The 26,150-nt window shown below is 42.1% G+C and overlaps 1 protein-coding gene across 5 annotated transcripts in view; it reads left to right on the plus strand.

The window, feature by feature from the left end:
- pde4ba (phosphodiesterase 4B, cAMP-specific a) overlaps positions 1–25,697 on the plus strand; it is a 197,923-nt gene extending 172,226 nt beyond the window's left edge. For 3 of the 5 annotated variants that reach the window (XM_033621565.2, XM_033621566.2, XM_033621567.2), the window contains 9 exons: positions 3,708–3,820; positions 15,769–15,862; positions 19,248–19,531; positions 19,642–19,806; positions 20,419–20,518; positions 20,658–20,812; positions 20,926–21,048; positions 21,577–21,759; positions 21,870–25,697. In XM_033621565.2, the coding sequence (XP_033477456.2) occupies positions 3,708–3,820; positions 15,769–15,862; positions 19,248–19,531; positions 19,642–19,806; positions 20,419–20,518; positions 20,658–20,812; positions 20,926–21,048; positions 21,577–21,759; positions 21,870–22,316 (1,664 nt within the window). In that variant the 3' untranslated portion in view covers positions 22,317–25,697. Of the gene's footprint in view, positions 1–3,707; positions 3,821–9,737; positions 10,016–14,344; positions 14,945–15,768; positions 15,863–19,247; positions 19,532–19,641; positions 19,807–20,418; positions 20,519–20,657; positions 20,813–20,925; positions 21,049–21,576; positions 21,760–21,869 lie in introns of those variants that run through there. The other 2 variants (XM_033621569.2, XM_033621570.2) reach the window with 2 other exon arrangements.
- Positions 25,698–26,150: the final 453 nt, after the last annotated feature.

The following is a 26,150-nucleotide window of genomic DNA, read 5'->3' on the forward strand; positions in this document are numbered from 1 at the left end:
ACTGCACTGGAGTAAAGACTGGTATTGGCTTTGCTTGCCAGCAGGGAAGGGATCAGAGTAAGACTGTTATACAAGCGTCATAGTTAAATGGATCTGGCACCTACCTAGAGAATGGATTTAGTATGTGGGGACCCACAAGAAGTTGGCCTTGTGACCAGTTTTAGGCCCTGACTCACTAAACCAGATTTTACAGCACTGTGGGTTTTGAAATCAAAGTCATGAATGCGGTTAAGAGCTCAAGCAATCAATCTAGCAATTCAGTTTTACCCTGCTGCGGCCTCTTTACCACACACATAAACACACGTCAATAAGTGAGCAGCTTTTGTTGATCACATCAGCACCCTTTTGTCCCAAACTGTAATCCAATTCAGTTTGGTAAAAAATATTACATCTTAAAGTCACGTCTTTCCATCAGTTTAGTGTGGCGACTATTTCTAAATACTGCAGTGCCCATCAGGTGACTATTGCTATGGCAAAGAGCAGCCAGATGTGCAAATCAGGGCTGCAGCCAAATTTAAATGCTTTAAACTATAGCTGGTCATTTTTATAAAAAATAATATTTTGTTATATTTACTCTATCACTGTCAACAAAATCATACTCCTCTGGCTTCTCTATTTCCTTGTATTTCTAATGGCCTTACTGCATGAGACAAACTTCGGAGCTGAGGAGTCTCTACACAGCTGTCAATCACGTCAATCATGGTTCATCACTGCAGTAAAACTGTCCAACTAGGCAGCACTGATCAAGTATGAAAAAAGATTATTTTACTGCGTCGCCCATTTCTTGCTTCAGATGTTTTTGGGATCATGTTTTAGTGTACTGTTTAGCTGCATATTTACATTCAGTCACTCATCAAAAAGCAATTGTGCGCAGCCTGTCCTTGATGAATGCTTTTCCTTTCTCATAAAATGTGCAAAGCTGATTTTTCTCAAAAGCTTAAATCCTGCATTGCTTACATGCATTTTCACTTGCTTGCAGTTTTCTCCATAGCGTTTGCTGGCACACTGCTGCTTCTCTTTGCACGTTAGGAATGATAGTGCTGTGAATCACATTACCTGCACAAGAGAAAGAAAAACGGCTCCATGGTGCAAAAACGCCACAGAGTACCTTTAACTGCTGCAAAAGTAAATCAAACACTGTGCTGTGATTGCTGATTTTGTCCTCAACTGAGAAGTTAACTGATTTAAACTGCTGAATGTCTTATCCAGCTTTTACGAAGCATAATCTTTAGTTTCCACTCTTTGTAAGCAGTGCTGCATTTCAGGCCTTGTGATTGGATCTTTCCGTCCAAGTTTAAAAGTTCAAATGAGAAAACAGTTTGAAAAAAGGACCTTTCTTCGCTTTTCAAAAATACAAACCACCTCAAAAGTGTTGAGAATACGTGGAAGAAACATCTCAAATGAGTGTAAGCCCTTTTGACATCAGAAGCTTGTGCCGTTAAACTAAACACAACACTCGCACACACACACACACATACACTCCCCTCATCAGAGTGAGGGAAGGCTGTGGGCAGAGTGCCAGGTGCCTCTCATGTTTGGGAGAGCAAACAGGCTTGTGTCTTTGATGGCGAGGAGATCAGAGCACTGGACACATTCTACGTGGCCACGCTAAGGTCGCCGCAGTGCACACCCTGCTGCCATGTTGTGCTCCGCAGCTAGGAGACCCAGAGTATACACAATGCAGGGGCAGCAGGCAAGTGTGCGTGTGCATCTTTGTATGTGTGCATCAGTCCGACCCCACCGGCCACCTCATCGCACACCCCCTCTGCCTTCCACTCACTCCAGCCTTGATGTACAGTTGTCTGAAAAACACAGTTAAACCACAGGAACAGGGTTGGAATATTGACTCTGAATTCATTCAAGAATATTTCCGTGCAGGCTACAACACACTTGTTTTCCTCTTTATCTGGTCATAGGCACTCTGTGGTGTAAATTATATTTTTAATTTTTAAGGAAAAGTCCCTCATTACATTGTTAATTATGCTTACTGAAACATAGGGTGTTTAAAAAAAGTGGGAAACCGATGTTAAAAACTTGGGTTGTAGCTGTGTGTTTACTCCTGTCTTTTATTAGAATCAGTTTTTATTTACATTTTACCTTCTTTTTTCTTTTATTTTTGCCCTTCAGCTTTACTTGACACAGGTTAGTTTTTCATACTGGCTTGAATATGCTTGTTTTAGGATGACATGCCAGTATATGTTTGTCACTCTCCTTTAATTTTATCCAGTAGTATTAGCTTATGTTTCAATTTTAGCTCTGATTTTTTGCACTACAATCACTTTTTGCTGCAGTTTTTGCAAAAAAACAGTGCAAGACAAATTGATAACTATAATTTAAATTAACATTTAATATAAAGCTGAAATGATTAATCAAGTAGTTGATCGACAGATAATCGATATGGTATTTTTTCCAGCAAAAATGCCAAACAGTATGAAGATTTTCTTGCAAAATGTGATAGATTGATATACTATCAATTTAGTGGGACAAGACATTTGAAGACATCACTTTTTTCACTATTTTCAGATTGAGAAAATAATGAATAACTAAAGCAACCAGTAGCAGCAGCCCTAATTTAATAACTATAATACTTAAAATACTAAATAGTATAGATGACTGAAAAAAAAAAAAAAAGACAGAAAATGGGCCAATACAACAAAGAACGGCACAAGGCATAATTACACAATAGCATACACATGCTGGCTGCTGGTAAATGTTACGGAAATATTGTTCAGTTCTGGTAAAACTGATACCTAAACCAGTTCCTGTAATTTTGTATCTGGGCTACATTTGTATCTGCACTGTGGTTGGGCCTTTGACCTACTGTGTACACACTGCACAACAATAACCGCACGCGTCTCTACAGCAGCTGTTATCATTTATGCACCAGACCAAAATGACAAATGTTCTCTACTCTACATGGTCTGTACTGCATGTGGGGCCCTGCCTGAGACTGATAGGTCCATTACCATGTTTGTGTCTCAACTACTGTTCAAACAAAACAGCATCACTATATGTGGAGTGCTGCTATCTGCTCAGAGTCGATAATCAGATGTGATAAAACTGATGTTGCTTCATCCGTGTTGCTTGTTTATTCATTTGCGTGCATATGAATGTCAGAGGAAGCAGGAAATAATTCAGAGTTAACACAGAAAATTGGTTTGGCATGACAAAAGCTTGTGTGTGTGTGTGTGTGTGTGTGTGTGTGTGTAGATTTACAGGTGTCTGTTTGCTTCCTGTTAGGTGGGGTACAGTGCATCTGTGAGGGGATGAAGGGGGTGACGAGTATCTGGTTTCCTGCTCTGAGGGGTTGACTTCATGTAAATGAGCCGCGGGCCTCGGATTGTGGGTCAGGGTGGGGGGGGTGGGGTGGGGGTCACATGCACGTGCACACACACACACACACACTCACGCAGGGAGAAACTTTGATTGTGTGACAGAGCTAGCTCAGATCCCTTGCTTTCCTCCGCTCAACTCTGCTCTGCTGACAGCTGTGAGTCTCACTCACTCGCCACAGCTACACCTCCTCATGATGAAGGAGCGCTGCAGCCGGGTGCCACCTCCAGCCATTCCCTCTCCTCAGCTGCAGCAGGCGCCCCGAGTGGGACCCATGGGTGGATGTTGCCTGGGAGTGGCTGGGCAACGATTGGGCTCCATGTGCTCCGTCTGTTCTGACAGTGTGTCTCTGTGTGCCGGCTGCTTGTTGACAGATGAGGCGTACCAGAAGCTGGCCATGGAGACGATGGAGGAGTTGGACTGGTGTCTGGACCAGCTGGAGACCATCCAGACCTACCGCTCTGTCAGCGACATGGCCTCCAACAAGGTAGGAGAGGCTGCATCATGTTACCTTCTTTAAGCTTTTCAGTCTTCTTCATTAGTGAGGAGAATGTTGAGGGGCACAAGGCCAACAATGCCTTTATTTTATCATAAACAGAGAGACCTTTGAAAAATGCTCCACTGATTGCAAATGTTTGCACAGAAATGGCTTTGCTCTCAAATCTGAGCAGCAAGCAACTCTGCGAGGAGAACTAATCCTTTACCATAATAAACACATGAACAACAGTGTACAGATTCCAGAGATACGGTATCTGTTTACATACATGAACGTAGCATGACCTTGGGCAAAGTAAACAGCATTAAAAGTCTGCACATGTACAGTAAGGAGAGTTTGGTCTGGTAGAGGCTGCAGGAGTAAGCAGTGTTGGTATGAGCGCTGTTGGGCTGTAAAGACCACCTGTATGAATATGGACATAACACATCAGCTGACTTCTGCCTGTGCCCGCGCCAAGCTCCAATATTTTCTGCGTAATGTTTTTTTCCCTTTGAGCAAGAATGGTCTGACTAAAGGAAGTGTGTTTTTTGTGTCTTGGCCCGCTGTGGCCCTCTTTTCATCTTTCCTGTAAAACAACTTTTTACTGTCCACTGGTAATTCTGTTTCTTCTGCGTCATTGATTGTGAGTTATGTGCACCAGGGGTCAGTTCCTGGTTCAATTCAATTCAATTCAATTCAATTCAATTCAAAGAACCTTATTTTTCCGTCAGGAACTTCGTCTGTGAAGAGCGACAGTGCATATTAAACAAAATAAATACAAATAGATAAATACAAATGTTAAAAAGTTAAAAATACAAATACAAATGTTAAAAGGAGAGCAGAACACACACACACACACACAAGCATACATATCAGATCAAATCAGCTGTTATTCATTAGTCTGATGGATGAGGGTACAAAGCTGGACATGGCTCTCTTTGTTTTAAAAGCAAGAGATCTGTACCTTAGACCTGAGGGTAGGGGTTTGTAATGGCTGTGCAGTGTGTGTGTGGTGTCTGAAGCTATCTGAGAACCCTTTTGTTTAGTCCTTCTATTGTAGATGCTGCAAAGTGGTTCCTGGGCCAGTCCGATTATTTTACTGTTGTTGGTTCTTTTTTTAAGTGACCCCTTAACCATATCACTCACTGACAGATCACAATACACAGCAATATATGGCTGTCTTCACGGTTTACAAGTTGATTCTGCTGTCTGTGTACTCCTTATCTGTATATGTATCTAAGAATTACTTAGTTGGATTCATGTTTAAAGTTAGTTACCAGTTCAGCCTATTTAAAATGGCTCTCTAAGTTTTACTATTATTATCAGTTAATACCTATACATATATATATTTGTCTTAATTTTTTATGTTTTTCTTTGTGCAAAAATGGTAAAATGGACAGAAGGATGTGGTTTGGTGTCTCTGGCTGTTGTTGCCCTCTCTCCATCTTTCCTGTTACACGCCTTTTTACTGTTCACTGGTTATTCCATTTCATCTGTGTCACTGATTGTGTGTGATGTGCACCAAGGTTCAGTTCCTGGTTCTTTTTATAACAACTAGCAGTTGACAGAGCATGACAGAGATTGGTACCAAGAAGTATTGGGCCATATCTTGTAGATCTCTTGATTTATAGAGCATTCTCTTGGCACTGACTTGTGAAGTTTATATCTAAGAATTAATGAGCTGCTCTCATGCTTTCACCTTGAGTAACTTTGTCTATTTCTTGTGTATGACGTTGCAACTGTTATCATTAGAGTCATTGTGTCTGGTGGTAATGAGGTGACGTAAGTCTATGTAGCAGGTCTCATGATAAAATCATGGTAGAACGTGTCAGCTTCTTTTCGGCGAATCAGTTTTACACAGTAAAGTGAGCTGTGCTGGCCATGTGGCAACATCACAGATGTATTATGAAAACTGGATAATGGACTGCAATATAGCATCCATTTGTTCCATTCATTCTGCTCCATTCCATTCCTGGTTTGCTTCTTTCTACTTCTGTGCTGTGTGGCCCATTAAACATGTGCATAATTGACCTACAACTGCCCATCTGCTTCACCCCTCTTGGCTTACAGACGTTACATTTAAATCATGATCTAGATCATGCACATCAAAATAGCATTTTCTAGATAAAAATTTTTCATTTTGGATTAAAAAAAAAAAACACACAAAACAAAGAGTAAGAAATGTTTGCAGTTAGAGTTTTTTCTATCAACAGTTTTACAGACCTCTTTTTATGATGGCAGTCTAGGGTAAAAAAAAATTTAGCACAAGGGGCAAGAGTTTTTTTGTATTGCAGTACCACAGTTGGCCAATGGGGTAAATATGCGAGCTGGATACGAAGACGCCACTCACCCTTGCTGCCAATTCGTCCCATGGCCACTCGTGGTGCTGCAACAACAACATCCCCTCTTTGTTATAGACCGAACACAATTAAAATTCCACCTCACACTGCTGTAGGGGATGACATTTCATAGGAAGTTACAGATTACAACTTTTTTAATGACTCAGATTTTTCAATATCAAACACTTTGTATGTTTTTTTTCATGGCAGTGAGATCCCAGAAAGCTGCTGTATTGGCTGTGGGGCAGCTGTGAGTAAGAGGGAAAACTGTTTGTCAAGTAAGCCAAGAGGATAAGCTTGTTATTTCTCATAAAATTGGACAACAGGATGTGAGGGATCCCGCAGTGGGTCAAACACAATAAACTCGAGAGGAAGAGAGAGAACATTTGTGTGTGTGAGGGATCCATGCAGACCCCTGGGCAGAGTGACTCTCTCTTCCTGTCTCCTTCCTGATCCCCCACGCTCTCTCCAGACGACAATAGACATCCCATCATGCCCGCTTGGATAGTTAATGGTCCTGTTTATTTATCCCATTGCTGTCGTCATCTAGACACACATCCAACAGTGACAGTCAGCTGTACAAGCTTCGGTTAAGACACATGAGGACGACTGAATAAATACTATTAAGCACTTAGACAAACAAACATTCAGACATGGATATGAAGCTAAAGGACGACTGAATCACACAGGAGACACAGAGAGTAGAGAGAAGAAACAGTATGTCCAGTACAGCAGAATGAGTCAAGGGTTTCCTAGAAGAATAAAAAGTCAACAGCTTTTATTACAATATTCAGAAATGCGTTAAAGCTGCTGGTTTATATCAACTCTAATTTGTGGACTGTGGGGCGTATTATCTCCCTTCAGGCTGTAATTTTAGCACTTTTGCAAGAACAGAAAACATGGGCTGATTGAGCCAAAAGTTATCTGCAGGTGATGATTGATTTTAGGAGCCTCCCCAACTTGAGAAACTCCAAAATATCCTAACCATGGAATAATGAAGGAATAGTTCGATCCTGCTTTTTCTAGAAAATACTGGATTAAGACCAAGCAGCAACCGCCGGGGCTGAAAAACAAAGTCAGCAGGCAAGTGCCAAAAGCTGCAGTTTCTTTATTGCCACTTGAGGTTGGTTCCAGAAGCGAGTCAATCCCCATAGACCCCCATGTCAAAATGCCCAAATTTTCAGCGGAAATAAACATGTTTGCAGCCTAGCACAAACACGGTTTTGATCTCTATAGCTAATTTCAGCATTCATGACAACAATTTCTCACCCATTTGCATAACTTTAAGCCTTAATAAAATGTGTACTTAAGGGCAGGGCCGCTTGAGTGACAGGCTAATTGAGAGGCGCTGCTACACTTGTTGAGTCGGATCCACCCCACTCCTCCACAGCTCCACCCTCTCCTCCCAATATGGTCACGAGTCCATAAACCAATGGTTACATCGGGGTAGCAACGTCCATTATTTTGTACAGTCTATAATTAAGACTTAATGGTGTAAATCACAGTTTTTGGCAGGACACAATATCATTATCAATTCTTTGGACGACAGGATATTTGCTGATATTTCAAAGTCTGCCACAATATGGGTTTGATTCCATTCAATTCAGGGGCCTGCAACTGGTATGAGATATTACCAGTAAATATCTTCATTGTTCCTTGGCGCTAGGCCTCTAGCATTAGCATGTTTAGGAAGGAGGTGTGCTTGGAAGGAAATGGTGACACAGATGCCCCATGGGAATTTCAAAATAAAGGCATACCTTAAAGATGACGAAATGAGTCGATGTTTTCACTTTGCATCAATGACACTGGATCTTTAAACACTGAATCAATATATAGATCCAAATCAATGTACAGTTACACCTCTCTTAAGACTTACCCCTTTATCTGCTAAGATAATCAGACTGTAACCCAGTGTAACGACATGAAATGTTAACAGCAGTCTGACTTAAGCAGAATGATGCATGTACAGTATGTTTGGGTTTTTTTTTTAAGAATAATGTAAATTCAGATTTGTTTTAGCCAGTAATATGAATTTTTGTGTAGAGAAATTGAAAGTGCTGGATATGACTGAGTGGAGCATATCAGGTGGCACAATGTGCTTATTGTGTATTATGAGCCTCTCTCATTGATGTGACTTTGGCTGGAGGGTGAGTGTGTTCTGACATGTAACCATCTGATAAGGACTTCTCCATCAACCATGTCTGACTTGTATGCATGACCTGTTTGTGTCTGTGTGAGTTAGAGTGTGTGAGAGGCTGTGTGTCCATATGACCAGTGAGTTAATCCCACTGACAGAGGCTGTCTTACTCCTCGCCTTGTTTTCACAGTAAACTAAACATTACACACCTGCTGGCTCTTTGTCATGTGGGCCATTGCCCTCGATTGGTTTTATAACAAGAACATGCCAATCAGCTGGTGTGACTGCCCAACTACCTGTTGTGTTTCGTGTGGAAAAACTGTTATTCAAGCTGTGGCAGGGTATGAAACATGAGTACAGGGGAGGTGAAACTCAAGAGTGTGCTGCTGTACCTTCAAGGTGAAGTGCAGGCTGTCGATGCTGAGGACTTACAGTACGTGACTGTCCTTGCTGTTATGTATGGCTGACGTAGATGGGTCAAGGCCTGTTGTGAGTTGGAATATCCACTTGTGCCGAGGCTGTAGACTCTCTGTTATTTGAAACTAGGGCTGAAATGATAAGTCGAGTTTTCCATTAGTCAAATTGCAGAAACATTTTGGTAACCTGTTAATTTTTCACATTCACTGCTATCAGTTTCTTAAATCTGGGATCTTCAGACTTATCACCTGGGATCTGTGTAATTTTACAAAACAATTTCCACTATTTCAATTTGATAAACTAGATAACAGATTGATTAATATCAAAAACAAGTCATTGACTGATTGCACAATAGTAGAAATAACTGTTATCAGCGCTGAAAAGATAAGTTGATTAATCACCTCAAGAAGAATTGCTGCTTTTGTCAGTTTTGTATTTTTAGGTTTTGGACTGGTGGTCAGACAAACCAAGACATTTTAGACTGCAACTACCGATTATTTACATTAGTGGTTTATCTGCAGATCATATTCACGATTAATCGTTTCATCTATAAAATCAGGAAACTGTGAAAAAGTCCTTTAACAATATGCAAGACCACATGGTGTTGTCATGTTTTGTCTGAATGTTAGACAATTGAGAGCCCTGAACCATCAAATCTTTCACACTTTTTCTTGAAAAATGACTTAAATGATCTTTCAATAATCAAAATAGTTCATTGTATTAATGTATGAAGCTTTCTGCAGCTACTAGTGTTGTGAATGTGTACGAAGTTTAGAGGATGCAGAGTTCTCTGTTCATTAAAGGGAAACTCAGTTTGCACTCCTACCCTAATAGCGAAGAAGTCAAATCAACAGCTGGACTGTGGAGCGTTCTGGTGTGCACAGAATTGACAGTGTAAACCTGATAGCTGTGACTACCATCTGCAGGAGTAGTGTACAGCAAGCAATGAGGAGCAAGAGGCTGGAGGCGGGACTACCCCCATGAGGGAGTGTGTATAAGGAAGAGGTCTCTCTCTCTCTCTCTCTCTCTCTCTCATGCACACACACACTCAGTCAGTCATTGCTCCGCATACACAGGGTGTGAGGTAAAACCTAGTCAGACCTCGCAGCCCAAAGTGAGTCACTAGAGCTGTGGCGTTTCCCCGCGTCAGAGAACTGAGGCTTGGTCCTTTTACTCATGCTGTAGTCAGACTGAGACAGACACTTTAACGGACGGCAGCCCCACTCTGCTCTGCACTCTACACACAGCAACATGGGAGCCTGCTGCTTTGACAAGAAAGAGAGGAAACTGGGGAAGCTAAATGGCTGGAGAAAGGTGAGTCCTCTTGGGGGCTGTTTTGTTAGTTTGATAACAAGAGTTTTACTTTTTGTCATATGCTATCGGACAGTCGGATCTTCTGTCTAAGTGCTAAACTTCTGTGGCTTGCTTAATATGGTGTGAATTTCACATGCTGTGGTTGTAGTTTTCTTAAACACTGAGTTTTAGTTGATCCTTTGGTGTTGTTTAAAGTGGTCGCCGTGAGTACGGTTTAAACCTATTCCTCTGCTGCGGATGCTGAATGTGTGCTTCAGGGTTTTTTTCTTATGTTTCTTCTGTTTTCTTCAGTTGATGTAGCTGAACATTACCAAAGTGTACATTTGTAATGATAAAAGCCATTTGCTTTTGTCTGTTAAATTCCTATTTATACATTTATACGCATCTTTTCAGAGGTTCATGCAAGAGTCCGTGGTATGTGTTCCACTTCTGAGGAGCAGTCTCTGGATTTTTAGTATGTCTTTTTGTCAAGTTACAACTTAAGTTTGTGGGATTACTTAAACTTTTCTCTCAGGGTGTTGAGCTTGAAGAAAGATACAGGCACTCTAGAGACAGTTACAGATGCTGTTTTAATCTCCTTGGAACAATGTTACACTGACTTCCTCAGGAGTTTGTCAGTGACCTATAGATGATAGCAATTGGTGCTTAGTTAAAGGTTGTAGTTACAGCTCAAAAACAGATGAGCATAGCAAAAACCTGAGGAAAAATGAGCTTGTGTTTGTCTTTCTCTAGATGAGTCAAGTGTTGCCTAAAGAGAGGGAAGCAATTTGAGTTTATAAGCAAAATGACCTTGGGTTTAAGTTACCTGAGGCCCAGGTAGGTGATGAAGTGGTGTTTCTAAGCATATTGCCAAAGCCTGGAGAGATTTCTTCTTCTGACTGAGGCTAAACACTTAGGTCATCTGGGGAGAAAGAGAGAGGTAGTGGCAAATTGGTCAGATGCTGCTCAATGGTTGGTTTGTTCAAACAGGGGATGCAGAGAGTAAGGCAAATCTTTCTGGGAATTTTCCCCCAAAGGTTAGGGGGATATATGCCGTTACTAACGTGATAAAACATTGTTTTTTTTATGATTTGATCATTCATGAGTGTTGAATTTTGTAGAAGAAGTGATCCGAGCACTCCTTGCTGCCTCTGTGATATTTTTACACAGGGGTGCTTTCTGCTTTCCGAGAAACCAGAGTTCAAGTGTGCACAATTGTGAAGTCTGTTAACCATTCTCCTCCAGCCAAAAATGGTGCTGCACATCACATCTGACTCTGCTGAAGCCTTGAACAGCTGGGAGTGATGGGAATGAATCACTCAGCTGAGAAATTGTGTACTTACTTTTATCTCTCCCTCTGTTTTCTTATCTCTGGTTCTTAAAGGTGACCGCTTTTTTTTTTTTTTTGATACATCTTACTGGGTTCAGAGACACACAAGAATAAACTCCTTCGCATACAGACACACGGTAGCATGAGAGAGTGAGTCATAGGAAGTGAGAGGTTGTCAGGCCTAGTCGTCTGTAGCTTCACCCGACATACGCATGGTTGGTACGTAGGTAGGTTCCCCGGTCTTCACAGGTTATGTCACTTCGAGTCTTTGCCATTGCGCCCGTGTGACCGCCTTGCGTCATGTTTTTGCTAAAGCGAGGGAAAGATAAACCACAACCACTGCAGGTTTACTGCTGAAGAACGAATGAAAGCGTAAGTCACAATCAGTGATGCTGCGTACTGTAAATACGAGTTTATATTGATGAACTGACATAAATTTAAAAAAAATCAGACGGTAAAGAAGAAATATTCTATCATGGTGATTATGATTTCTTTTAACTGAAGCTCCCGAGAGATTTGTTTAATGAAAAATGTATGTTTCGGTAAAAGGTGTAGGCTAACCTCAGAGTGGAACTGCTTAAATATTTAAAGCTTTCACACCCTCATCATTGTAAATTCAGAATAGTCAGAACTTCTTAACAACACTTGTTTGCATGTGTTTAAAGTTGACAGAAAAATATGGTTTAATAAGGTTTATCCACAAGTCAGGTTGTGCATTTCTGTCACTGCAGGGTGAAGAGGTCAGTACTGTGTGAGAACTGGGCAGCCTGCTCCACAGCACACTGGGTGTAGTGCACCCACTAGTGGCTTAAAGGAACAACTTCAATCTGAACCACCACAGATGAAAATTATTAAAGCAAAGACTTCAGACAAGAAAGAAGCTGGACAGGTGATTTAGGCATTAGTTGACAATCATAGCAATTTTAAGCATTTCCAGCAGCAGCAATTCCAAGAATTACAGGAGGTTAAAACTGTCATTTTTAACACAGAGAAAATCAGAACAGGAAAGACGCTTGAGGAGAAGAAGCCAATGGATCAAATAATGGATGCATAGTATGTGGGTATGTGAGAGATACCCACAGAGCTCCAAGAGGCTAATCTCCCTCTAACGTCATGGTGTCAGTAGGAGGTAAAGAGGCTTCCCTTCTGCCCCTGGATGAACAATACACTTAAGCACACAGAGACAATGGCACGCTCATACAGAAACATATGTGTGTGAAACATGAATGTGACATGTCAGCATCAACCATGCTTAGCTGTAGATAACAGCAACTGTAGGCTGCTGTTCTGTGTCTGTGTGCACTAAGGCATTTCTTTACAGCCTCTGGGGAAGCATAGCTCTTCAACACATTGCAGAGAGACATCCCCCGCCGTTATTTCTGGTTTCTTTATATAATATGCAGTGAGCTATTATATAAAGAGCTGCCTCCTCTGTTTCTCTTTATTTTTTTATTTTTCCTCTCTTTTCTTGCGTCCCGCCTCCCTGCTTCTGGTTCTTTCCCTCAGTGGGAGGATAATCCGGGATCCTCTCGGGGAAGCTTTGATCTCCCACTCATATTTCCGAACTGGTACACACACAAACACATAGGACTGAGAGGTGCTCTGGGAACTTGTGTTCACAGTTCCCCATGAATTGGTCATGAAGTGACAAGAACTGTGGGTATTTTCTCATTAGCGAAGCATTGCAGCCATCCTCGAGGGGGTCTCGCAAACAAAATGTCCTAATAAAATTGACAAAAAGCACAAATGGGCACCTTTGAAATTGGCCATTGGTACTGATGTAACAGTATATTCCAGTCAGGTGGCCCTAGCCTTGTACGCTGCAGCAGTATCAACACCTGCTCCAAGGACAGCCCATTGATTCTGCCAGCGAGGCAGACAGACAGAGAGATTGATGACTGTGTTGGCAAGTGGCAGCCGGGAGAGAAATTGACATGTAAGTGCCGGAGAGTGAGGGAGAGATTGAGCGGATGGGGCAGTGGGGGGGATCTGTGGATGCGAGCAGAGGCGATGTGTGTGGTGTGTCCTCGTGACAGCTCAGCAGCTACACCACATGTCTGCCTGGGAAGGAAAAGGGGAAGCCTCTCCTCTCTTTTCCACTCCTCTTTTCAAAACAGACCTACACTGGCCGCCTGATGCTGTTGCCATGGCGTTGCGGTGTTCTGGTAATTGGCGTACACATACTCACAGGCAGAGAGAGAAAACCGTGGGCTGTTGTCACCTAAATTGGGGAAGGATGCAATTATCTCCCATCTCTCCTTCTTTCCTTTTTCTTTTTCTCTTCTCTGACCGTCTTCCCTACTCTGTGGTTGTCTCTCGGCTATTAAAAATAGCCTTCCACAGACACCCTGACAGCATCTAATATTATTATGGGATGCAGATAATGAACAGGCTTATGAGTTCTCCACAATGGCCACCGCGCTCGGGATGTCAGGAGACAACAGAAGACCCAAAAGAGGGAGAGGGAAAGGATGACAATAGAGATAATAGTGATAAAAATACAGTTGCAGCGCATTCACATTCCTCAAATGTGCCCCATCCCCTCTCTCAACCCTCATTGTTTTACTGTAGAGGGGAGGCATAGCTATACGGCTCCATTACATTCCTTCACAATGGCTGATTTAATATAAAACAGGGAATTAAAGGGGCTGGTAATTGAAGTGGATGGGGTTTATCTGCAGCGGTTGCACAGCTGAAGAAAATAAGAGGAGAGAGAACTGTTACATCTGGAATCCAAGTCTGAATATTATATGTCAGTCACTCAAACATCCCTTCACAGCCTCGTGTACACACCAATGCCAAGCCGTAATTAGGGCTCCCCCTTTCTCCCCACTTTCTGTCAAATCATGTGTTCTGAATAGAGCGTGTTGCTGGGGCTGGCAGACTATAGCAGGGGAAAAAGAGACAGAAGAGGGAGGGAGCCAAAAAGAGAGAGAGAGAGAGAGAGAGAGAGAGAGAGAGAGAGAGAGAGAGAGAGAGAGAGAGAGAGAGAGAGAGAGAGAGAGAGAGGCAGGGTATGAGGGGGAGTGAGCAATACAGCAGTGAGAGCAGCAGAGCAAGATAAATCCAGTGGAGGAACCCCCCCTCCAGTCAGATGAACATCGCTGCCTCACTCCCTCCTCCTCCTTCTCCTCCTCCTCCTCCTGTCTCTATCGTTGTTATTTTCCCCTCCTCCCTTCCTCGCTCCTTCTCTATAATTCATCAGTGCTCTGAGAGTCCCCAGCTCACGGCTCCAGCTGCTGCTGCTCCAGCCGAACCACCGAGCCCGCTGGATCTCCTCCTCTCTTAGCCTGGCTATAGCACCTACTTTTTTCTTATGTCTATCCATCCATCTATCCTCGTATCCATCCTAAGGCATGGAGACTGAGAGCTGGCCCTTTTCTGCTGCTGAGAGGGAGAGTGAGCCATCATCGAGCTGCTCTCTTAGCCGCTGAGAAAAGAATCACAAGAGAACAGAAGAAGGGATTTTTTTGTCCTTTTTGGCGCTGAAGGAATCCTGTTCATCTGCCTCTATTTTTTTCAATTGGATTACAGTTCTGGCTTTGTGTAGGAACGAGAAAACGGGGTCCAAAATGCCTGAAGCCAATTACCTGCTGTCGGTGTCTTGGGGTTATATTAAGGTGTGTGGTGCTCATCTACGTAGCTTGTCGGGATAACGCACCCATTTCATTGTACTTCTCTGTGCTGTGTTGCATTTAGGGGCATTTCTTAAATTAAAGATTTCATGGAGCTTCTCAGGATACTGTGCTAGCCTAATTGCACCAAAAGCTATATCCATCATGGTGAGGGAGGTCTGACAGAATGGTGTTTTGTGGCTCAGGCTCCATCTTGAGCCCTCTGCAGAGCTGTGTGTCTTTATATGTGTTACTCTGTATGTGTGTGCACGCGCATGCATCAGTCTGTCATAAACAGCTGCTACTGCAGTGCCTGGGTCTCCATGTACTGTCAAATGCATCGGTCTCCCTCAACTGTATCATCTGTCCAAAACCGTTAATGGTATTAAAAATATGTAAAAATTGTCAAAATATTGGAACGAAGACAAATGTATGGAGCAATGTGCAGATTTTGCTCTTGACATCATTGAAATTCTTACACACTGATGCAAGTGAAACAGCCAGATAGGCCCCAAAAATGTGATTCAGTGTAATAAAACTGTAAATTGGTTGCCAGGGGTGAATTAAAAGGTGATGGCTTTCCCACTGGTAAAACAAATATCCGCACCCTAATTAATTTCAGGGAAAATGGAAGGAGAAATAAGATGTGTCCCCCCCCCCACTGTTTTTTTACGCTGTAATTAAATAATATTCTTAAGCTGTTGGGATGAAACTGGATACTGCTGTATTTTACATGGAGCCATGTACCTTAATTTCTCCCAGGTTTTCCCTCAGTGGAAACTGACGACATTTTTTTCTCCCCCCCCTCCCTTCCTCTCTCTCTCTTGCAGTTCAAGAGAATGTTGAATCGGGAGTTGACGCACCTATCTGAGATGAGTCGCTCCGGGAATCAGGTCTCGGAATTCATCTCCAACACCTTCCTAGGTAAATAAAAGTCTTGTGTACATGTACTCAAAATCATACTGACAAATTCACCAATTTGCTCTTTATAATCCATCTCAAATCACCACAGACTATAATTATGACCCAAAAAATACACACAGAAATGCAAATAACCACAAATATTTAGTGGCTCACACATATCCCCACTTCACAGTTTTGTTGCAGTGTTTTTGTGGAGGTTCAGTACATGCTGTTAAGCTGTGCAAGTTGCTCTGGCAGGCTTTTCTGTGGGGGCGTACCATAAAACACTGCGCCATTAAGCATTGTCTAGATGTTTATGGCATCGGGCTCAAAATGGCCATTAAAACTGAAGAGGAAAAATGTACATTTCTCAAAACATTGAGGGAAAAGGTATTTAAGGTGGCTGGGTGCTGTAAAAAGTGCCATTTGACTGACAAGGGAGCTTGTTAGCCAGAATCAGAGTAAGTGAATTGGAACTGGATGCTGTCAGCGTGGGTTTCACATCCGAGATCTGAGATAAATGGAAGTTGCTAAATGTATTTATACAATCTTCTGAAACACTGTTTCAGACATTTTTTGTCATCCACATGTACAAATCGTGTCATGGTTTCTCTGGTACTAAAGCACCACCATGAAGTTATTGAAGGGAAAAAAATATCCCAAACCAGTACAAGTAAGACAATGACTCGATTTCGACCAAAAGTTGGCATTTGGTAAATGTGAGATTTACGCAGGAGTGTGAGGATAGCGTGACAATTACATGAGATAAAGGAAATATAGATTGACAAACATTAGAGATAACAGAAGGCAGACAGAATGCACCTAGAGGTAGTTAAAACTATTTATAGACATTGTGCTTCCGATCGATTGGCATCCTGATCCGGTGTAGTGTTGTTGGCGGATCCCTCACGGCCAGATCATAAAGAGCGGGAAGAGGATTGAGGAGAGGCAGAGAAGAAGCAAACGAGGGAGGGAGGGAGAGAGAAAGCTGACTGCAGTGAGGGAGAAAATAGAGGTACAGAGGAACCCCCTTTGCTGGCAGTGAGATGAGCTCGGCAGATTCGGTGACTCATCCCCATCTTAATGCATCTTTGTCAGCAGGGACACCTTGTTGTCCCCGCACCTCTCCCTCCCCCTCCAGCTGCCCCGAGAATCCAGACAGAGATGACTATCTCTTCGATAAAGAAATCAGGATTACCCTGCAGGCGGTAAAAAGAATAGGTGAACATTAATGAAGTGTGGGGGGGTGGCTGAAGCAGCACAGCTGGCCTGGTTTGGCCTCAGCTGACCAGTAGGACTGTTTAATCCTTACATCCATTAAGATCAGTATCAGTGTCAGTAATGCACTTGTTTCTGCTTTATCTTTTTTTTTTCTTCAGAAAGTCGTCCATTCAGGCTCAGAGAAATCAAATTTTCCTGCCATATGTCTAGTTCCGCAGAGGTCATTCTTAGATCCACCACAAATCCCCACCAGTATATTGTTTTTTTTTTTTAATATGACATCTGATGGAAAGACAGACTGTTGACTGGTAAAATAGTGCTCATGGAGCCTGGATAATTCCCTAGATAAATAAAGATCCCAGAGTTTCTCATAGAGGGCGATTTCAGACAAGGATTTCTGACTTTCCATTAAGGATTGCTGGCCAGCAGCATGCAGGCCATTCACGTGTGCCTTTCCCCCACCACAGCTGTCCTTGCAGTACAATTCTGTCATAATTCCCTTTGATCGGCCAGCAGCTGAGCACGCTCAGGGAATACACTCAGGGGAAAAAATGGCCCCGAAAAGTCTCCCCTCCATACCTTCCCTACTGCATCTGCATCTCATAGGAAAGCATATGGAGGAGGATGAAGAAGAAATCAAAATACACGTGGGAGGTGACAAAGTAGCGGGAAGGAGAAGGGAGAGAAGTAGAGAAAAAACAGAGCAATATACAACACAGTTTTACTTCAGCTGCTTGTTTTTTCTAAAGTGGGGAAAAAAGAATAATAGCTTAAGATGAGGCCAGGATAATATGAGCTTAATGCGCAAGTGAAATAAGAGGGTGTAAAAATGACTGTCCATGTGACCAGCTGACACATTACAGGCTAAACTGTGACAGAGAGACTTCATCTGCTGGAATATGGTAACTAGAATAAATGGGCTAAAATCCTCCTGAGCAGTTTGTAAGTCGTATCAAATCATTTACTGTATATTGGCACTTACTTATTTAGAAATAGATAATAAGAAACTTGTCTGTCTCACAATCTGATCTAACACACACACAAACGTACAGGCCACATACACACAAACACCACACAGCAGTGGCGATAATGATGGCTTGTAATAAATTAGAGGGCAATATATTGCTCTTCCCCTTGTTTCCCACGCAGCACATGTCTGAGAGTGCTTAATTGCCCCATTCTCAATTACCACTGGAGGACTGAAGAGAGAGCGAGAGACGGAGAGAATAGCAGAGAAAACAGTGCGAGAGAGAAAGAGGGAGAGAGAAAGAGAGCGTGCGAGTGAAAGTGATTATTTGAATTACAGCTGGTAATTGAATAACCCTCCACAGGGGAAGGCTGATAGGCCAGCGATGAGCTGAGTCGAGGCTTGATAGATGAGTGCGCAGCTCACATTCGTGCCGATAGCCAGTCCCTGCAGGATTTCATTCAATTCTTCTGTGAGTGCAGTAAACACAAGGGCCTGCTTGGTTATTACAAGAAACTTGCCGTGATTTTTGTGTATATTTTTGGATAAAGTGTGAGTGTGGCTTATTGTCTATGCAGTATTTTTTCAGCTGATTATTACATGTAATCTTTGCAGGTTTTTGATGTATTTTTGGACTTTGTTTTCACTTTATTTGTGGCTACATAGACTTATAAATGAAATAAACCACACATAAAAAATCCCACTCTGCACTAGGTGATTTGATAAAGCTGTGCAAGATGCGGCAGCTTATTGAATGGCCGTCTTTATGGAGCTGCCTTAACTGTGTAGAAGCCCCAGCACACAGTCTGTCAATGGACTGACCTATGAGAGTGAAAAGAACACGAGATGAGATGTGAGACACCTGCTGAGAGATGGGGGGGGGGGGGGGCGCAGAGGGACAGAGACGAATGAACAGTGGGAGCTCAGAGAGCGACCACAGGTGGAGGACAGGAAGCATGAATGAACAAATGAATGGAGGCACAGATGATGAATGAAAGAGTGAATTGATAAATCCCTCAGGAGCTAACCAGCCACAGGTGTTTCTATAGTGCCAGTGCACCTGGGTCCTCAGCCAGCTTACACATTGAACTCTTTTTTTATTGAGAAATAGATTAAAATATTCCTGTGCTATATGAGGTCAATGGGCATTTTTACCACTCCCTCCTCACAGTGTCCACACTTGTATAAACAACAAATCTAATTTTTCCTCTCCCTCAGACAAACAGAATGAGGTGGAGATCCCGTCGCCAACATCCAAGACGAGAGAGAAGAAGAAGCAGCAGAAGCAGCAGCTGATGACACAGATCAGCGGAGTCAAGAAGGTCTCCCATGGGCCCTCGCTCTCCAGCAGCAGCATCTCCCGCTTCGGCGTCAAGACCGATAAGGAGGAGCTACTGTCAAAGGAGCTGGAGGACCTCAACAAGTGGGGCCTGAACATCTTCACTGTTTCGGAATACTCCCACAACCGGCCTCTAACCTGCATCATGTACGCCATCTTCCAGGTATGAAGTCAACTTTTGCATTCTGTTGTGTCTTCACTTTCATACTCATTGTTTGATTACTACTAAAGTGATCCACACATTTTTCTAAATGTCACAATTTGTTTATCTAGGAGCGAGACCTGTTAAAGACATTTAAGATTCCCGTGGATACGTTTGTGGCCTACATGATGACATTGGAAGATCACTACCATTCAGATGTGGCCTACCACAACAGCCTGCATGCTGCTGATGTAGCCCAATCCACACACATCCTCCTCTCCACTCCAGCCCTGGATGTAAGTTATAATATAAATTGAAGTATTTTAATACCTCAGATCAGGGTCTTATTACATTATTTACTTAGCATATATCTTTCAACTCTCGGGGGTTAAAGAAATTCCCCCACCTTTCACTTGGGCACCAGTGTGCATCCACAGAAATAAGGGAAAACTAAATTAGAGGAGTGAGCTTTTACATCACCCCATGTACCACTTTCCTGGATCGCCACACCAGCTTTGAAGGGCTTAACATCCTTCCATTGAATCATCTTTTCCCTCCTTACTTGGGGAACTTCCCCTCTTTCCTCCATGCCTTATTTGTTAGATTTTTCCTGCTTGTATTTTCTCACAGCTCTCTTTAAGTTGGAGTAGCTGGTGAAATACAGTCAGGTCAGAACTCCCTGTTCTTCAGCTCACGATTTACTCTTCTTGGCTCTCCGTCATGCATCTATCACAGGCTGCAGAAACAGCAATATACTCTCTCACAGGGAACAGAAAGGCAGACAGCTAGCTTGCTGTTTGGTTGAGGAAAACATTTGGCATGGATTAACTACTCTGTTCTTTCTGGTTCTTGTTCTCGCTTTATAAATAGTCTAATGTTCTTTTTTCCTCCCTCCCTCTCTTTCACAGGCGGTCTTCACAGATCTCGAGATCCTGGCAGCCATCTTTGCTGCAGCTATCCACGATGTTGACCATCCTGGAGTATCAAACCAATTCCTAATTAATACCAGTAAGTCAAAACGTTACTCCTAACAGGACTAAGTTGGTTAATTTGTTGGTTTGTTTTAAATAATATACACTAGTGCTTTCAATAGCCAAATTGAAGTAGTCATAACAAAGACTAAAATCTCTTTATAACACCTCTCCAGATTCCGAGCTGGCGCTAATGTACAACGATGAGTCTGTGCTGGAGAACCATCACTTAGCTGTGGGATTCAAGCTACTACAGGAAGACAACTGTGATATCTTCCAGAACCTAACGAAGAAGCAGCGACAGTCCCTGCGCAAGATGGTCATCGACATGGTAAGATATCCCAGTTCATATTCTTTCCTCCTCTGCTGTCATCTCCATTTAAATCATAACCTGTCCACATAATCCAGATGCTAAGGATGTTTTTTGTTACGTCTTTTATTCAGGTTTTGGCCACTGACATGTCCAAACACATGAGTCTGCTAGCTGATCTAAAGACTATGGTGGAGACCAAAAAGGTGACGAGCTCTGGAGTGCTGCTGCTGGACAATTACACCGACAGGATACAGGTGGGTGTTGGATAAAACAACAAAACACTTGTGGTTGATCATACTGTAAACCCTCAACCTCTCTATTACCAGCTTTTAATAGCTCTAATCAATAGCCAGTGTTGGGGGAGGTTACTCAGCCAATGGTCATTAGCCGCCCTCTACACAGCTGACCTCTGCTCCCACTGTCACTTCTTTTCTCACTCCATCAATCTTCTTTCTTTACCTATAAGTGCTCCCACTACACTTTCCCTCTAATGGTCTTTTCTAGGATTTCTCATTTATTCAACTGTTATGTGACTGACCTCCTTTCATAACAAAGCAGATTATAGAATTAGCCTTAAATATTGGTTCAACAGGAATCTAATTTCTCCTTAAATCTAATTGTAGTAAAGTAATCTAACACACTTGGCTGTTTTATTTCAAGGATATTGCATTGTATATTAAAGAGGCTCAGTGTTTCCAGGTTTTACCAATTTTCTCATGAAAAAAATCTGGAAGAAACTGAATAAGGAGATTTACTTAATTGCAATTGTGTATAAATCATAGGTGCTGCGTAACATGGTGCATTGTGCTGACCTGAGTAACCCCACCAAGTCCCTGGAGCTGTATCGTCAGTGGACTGATCGGATAATGGAAGAGTTCTTCCACCAGGGAGACAGAGAGAGGGAAAGGGGGATGGAGATCAGCCCTATGTGTGATAAACACACAGCCTCAGTGGAAAAGAGCCAGGTAGGCAATCAAAGACATACTGTAGAAGTTGCATTATGCACCAACAAAGAAGTGTAAATTCACATCAAAGCTCAATTTCAGTTCTAATTTGCCTCCTTATTTCTTTTCAGGTGGGTTTCATCGACTACATCGTGCACCCTCTGTGGGAGACCTGGGCCGATCTGGTCCACCCTGATGCCCAGGACATTCTGGACACATTGGAGGACAACAGGAACTGGTACCAGAGCATGATCCCCCAGAGTCCCTCCCCGCCTTTCTACGACCAGGGAACGCACGGACATGGTGGAGGGACTGGAGGGCAGGGAGGCGGGGAGAAATTTCAGTTTGAGCTCACATTGGAGGAGGAGGACTTGGATGGAATAGAGAAAGATGGCGAAGGGGAGGAGGACGAGGAGGAAGAAGAAGAAGAAGAAGAGTTAGAAGAGGAGGAGGACAGTCTAGGAGATTCTCGTTCTCCTCCCCTGGACTATTTGGACGGTCAGGAGCTCGAGGAGGGCAGCATGATGGAGCCGGCAATAGAAATCGTGACGCACGAGGCGTCGCCCACAGACACATAGGGCTTCCATCATCGGGGTCACATTGTGATTTGAAAGTTTTTGGCAAAAGAGGGGAGATCCTCTTGCAGCTGTGCTTTTTAATAGGCCCACAGAAGCAAGGGCTTAGTTTGGTCCCGCACAGGGGCGTCTTGCACTTGGGTGTTTGAAGCCAGACACGGACGGACAGTTTCAGTGAGGCGGCTTCAGAGTTCTCAGGAAATAATTACTGCGAACATTTTAGTCTTGGATGGACAGGCGAGACTGAGGGTGGAACTTGAAGGATTTCGGCCAGTTTGGGAAAATGGTAACTTTTTTTCTGAACTGGCATTAAATGGACACTGACACTACTGAGAGAAGTTTTGTACCTTAAGACTTTTTTTACAGATATGATCTAGAAGTAGCATAGAGTAAGATCTACTGATGGAGACACATTTGTATAGCAAGAGAAAGTGTTTACTTTTTTCCTGTACCATTTGTCAAAGGACTTTTGTGTGCCTTTTTTACTATTGTCTTTATAATAGTTTTTTATTTATTGAACACTCTAGTATGTCTGTGAAATGTTTTTTTTTTCTTATCTGAAAGAGCAAAATCTTTTTTGTATGTTTAAAAGAGAACAGTCTTCCATGTATTGGGCAATAGAGAAATCCAAACAAACGTCGACAAACAACTCTTGGACAAACTCATCTGAATAGGGAAACATTAACACCAACATAATGCGCACATTTTCTCACATTTGTTTTTTAATCTGAGCACAATGTTTTACACATGGATTTCAAACGCTTATGTTCACTCATGGTTCATACTACATGTTTAGTTTGTTGCTTTCTATATCAGATATCAGTCTATGAATGTCACAGTCACACTGAAATACATCATCTATTTTCATACTCCATCTCTCTATACATCATCTTCTCTCTTATTCTTTGAAACGGTCTGCTGACTATTAGGGGCTTCCTATCTTTTCACACCAAAACTTGACTTTTAATGCAAATTGCTCAGCGAGGATATGAAATCCTACACTTGCATCACTATGATCAGATATTCCTGCTAAATCTTCAGTGTAAAAGCATTGGGACATTTAATTTGTACGATTTTATCTTTTCATTTTTGCATCCAGTCGTTGTCTTGGTGTGAATCAGAGGTTGGTCCAGTTCAAACCTAAAATCAGAAGAAATACAAGCAAGTCTAAAAACAAACAGCTCATGAAAATGTGCTGCTTAGATCTATAATAAAACCAGATATGAAGTCTGCCAAGGACGAAATGCACAACAGCGGTGAATCTATTTTTAGCCCACAGGTATGCTGCAGTCTTAATAATCCTGTTAGATAGAACGGGTCCTGACCCCAGACCTGTCTGACGTAGCCCCCCCCCCCCCCCCCCCTACAATCAGGCCCAGACCAGATGATTAAAGGTGCTCTTACAGCTGCCTGTCTGAAAGACGCTCTCAGACCCTCATCAGCGCCACTATTCACATGGTTTACAAACCCCTCTGGGCTCCACGGGCACGACCCCAAAACAATCAGGCCGGCTATTTCTTCCTCACGATAAAAAATCCCTCAAGTGCTGCATCTGCTCATTGACGTCAATTGAATTTTTTTCCTCTCCCCCTCCACTGTATCAGGTTTCCAGGACAGTTGGGTTATTAGGATTGGGCACAGATGGAATTGCTGGATTCAGCATGGCAGACTGTACCCTTTTGAAAAAAAGTGGAATAATTAGGTGCTCTAGTTTTAAAACAGACAAAACAACACCTCTTTTGTTTCTGAATATGGTTTGAAAATGGTGTGCAGACCTCACATTTCTGCTCCAGTGGCTTCCATGACAAAGTTTTATGGATGTTTTAGCTGCATAATCACATCTTTCCAATTTCATATTGGTTTACTGATAAACTCAAAAGGTACTTCATCTAATTTCACTCCAGCATGCTTAAGTGGCAATCTTTTGTGTGCAGTATGTACGTATGGAAGGTTTTGTATGTTTGTGTGTGTGTGTGTGTGTTTGGATGTGTTGACTTTGTCATCAGGCCTTACCCCCATCACTCCACACCTTTGTCTCTACTGTTTGTCGCTAGGAGCTCAAGTTGGTCCTTTTTGCTGTTTATAACAGTGTGTATTTATTCTATACTTTAAGCTTGTAAATAAGAAATACTGGTTCAGTGTAAAATCTATTTTAATTTATATGCACTTGCATTACCTGGAAGTGGTGGTGTCTAATGTGTAGAAGACTCTGGATTAGAGTCTTTTTTATATATGTATTATATATTGTTTTTATATATATATATATATATATATATATATATATATATATATATATATATATATATATATATATATATATATATAAGTATATATTCGCACAATGTTTTGAGTGCCCAGCAGAGCAGCAGCTAAAGAGACATGTTGTTGTTGGCATATGAGAACCTTGTAACTCCAAAATAGCCTTTCTATTGTCACAAGAAAATGAAACACTTTATGTTATGCATGAATATTAAACCAAAAATGTTCTCACCTTGGCATCACTTTGAAATCTTAATTCACATTTTTTTCATTTCTGAAAAGTTCCTCTCTCTTAAATTCAAGCTTAGTTATACTTCTTAAACAATAGCTATTATTGCACAGAGGACTTTCAATGCCCTCATTTTGTTTCTTAGATCATTTTCTCTGATGGAAAACTATTTTGGCTCAACTGAGTTTCTGAAGCTACAAGGTTTTCATCTGACTGCAGCAATTTGGTAACCGGACATAGAAGACATGTTAAACTGCATAGCTTGGATATAGGATACATGCAAGCTAGCTAAGGAACACAGAAGCTTAGTCAATGCTCAGTATCAAAAGTACACAAATAGCTTATTTTCTCTTAGCGGCTTGTCACAACCTAAGCTTCTCCACCCAGCATTTGAATGCAGATTGCTGATATGAGGCCAGATAGATACAGGTTTCGATGGACAAACACAAAGCGATTGTCTCCTTTTACACTTAACGCACTTCATGTAAAAGTAGATAACATGGGGACGGTATTGGTAGCATGCTACAATACGCCCGGCACTGACGTGAATCGTTCTGAATTAACAACAAAACATGATCGTTATGTAACTGATTGTGCTAATGTGTGAACTCTTTCTGACCAAACTTGTTAGCAGTTTTGAAATTCAAATTTGTCAGTATTAACATTGTTTATCTATGTTCAAGCTTTTTTTGGTCCTAGTTGTGTCCAAATGGTTAGCCAGATTTAGCACTATCTGCATGAGAGATGGGTTTTTTTATTGTCAATAATATGTTAAAGTCCACCGGTTGGTGGGTTATTAAATGTTTCACACAATGTATGGTATTATATTGTATATTGTGTTCAAAAAATCTGAAATACTTTTTCTATTAAGTGATTAAAAGCAAAGCATGAATATATTCCTTTGGTTTCAGCTGTTTTTTTCTCTCCCTCGTAGCCTAGTTTTCTTTACTCTGGGTGTGAACAATAAATTGGGTCACAGTCATGCTTCTGGTGGGTTCCCACATGTAAGTCATGTTTCATTAGGCTGTGTCTAAATACTAAACTGTATTCACTGAGCACCTGGGTCATGTGCTGAGAAAAAAAGAGCCTTTAAGGTATAAAATGGTATCAACAATAGCCTAAAATCCCTGCTAGTGGCCCCGAGGTCTGTACTGCTGGTGACACCCAGCCTGACCAAAGAGCTGTGAATTAGTTTACAGACTGAACAACACTGCCATCCCCAAAACATGCAGATCTCACAAGATATGGACTGCAACAAAGCCAAACTCTGTTTAAGGTTTTACATCAGTTACAGTAAACATGTAAACAAGAGGCTGCAGACTTAGGGCTGCAACAACTGACAATTTCTA

This window comes from Epinephelus lanceolatus, chromosome 6, assembly GCF_041903045.1.
Source record: "Epinephelus lanceolatus isolate andai-2023 chromosome 6, ASM4190304v1, whole genome shotgun sequence".
Classification (NCBI taxonomy): Eukaryota; Metazoa; Chordata; class Actinopteri; order Perciformes; family Serranidae; genus Epinephelus; species Epinephelus lanceolatus.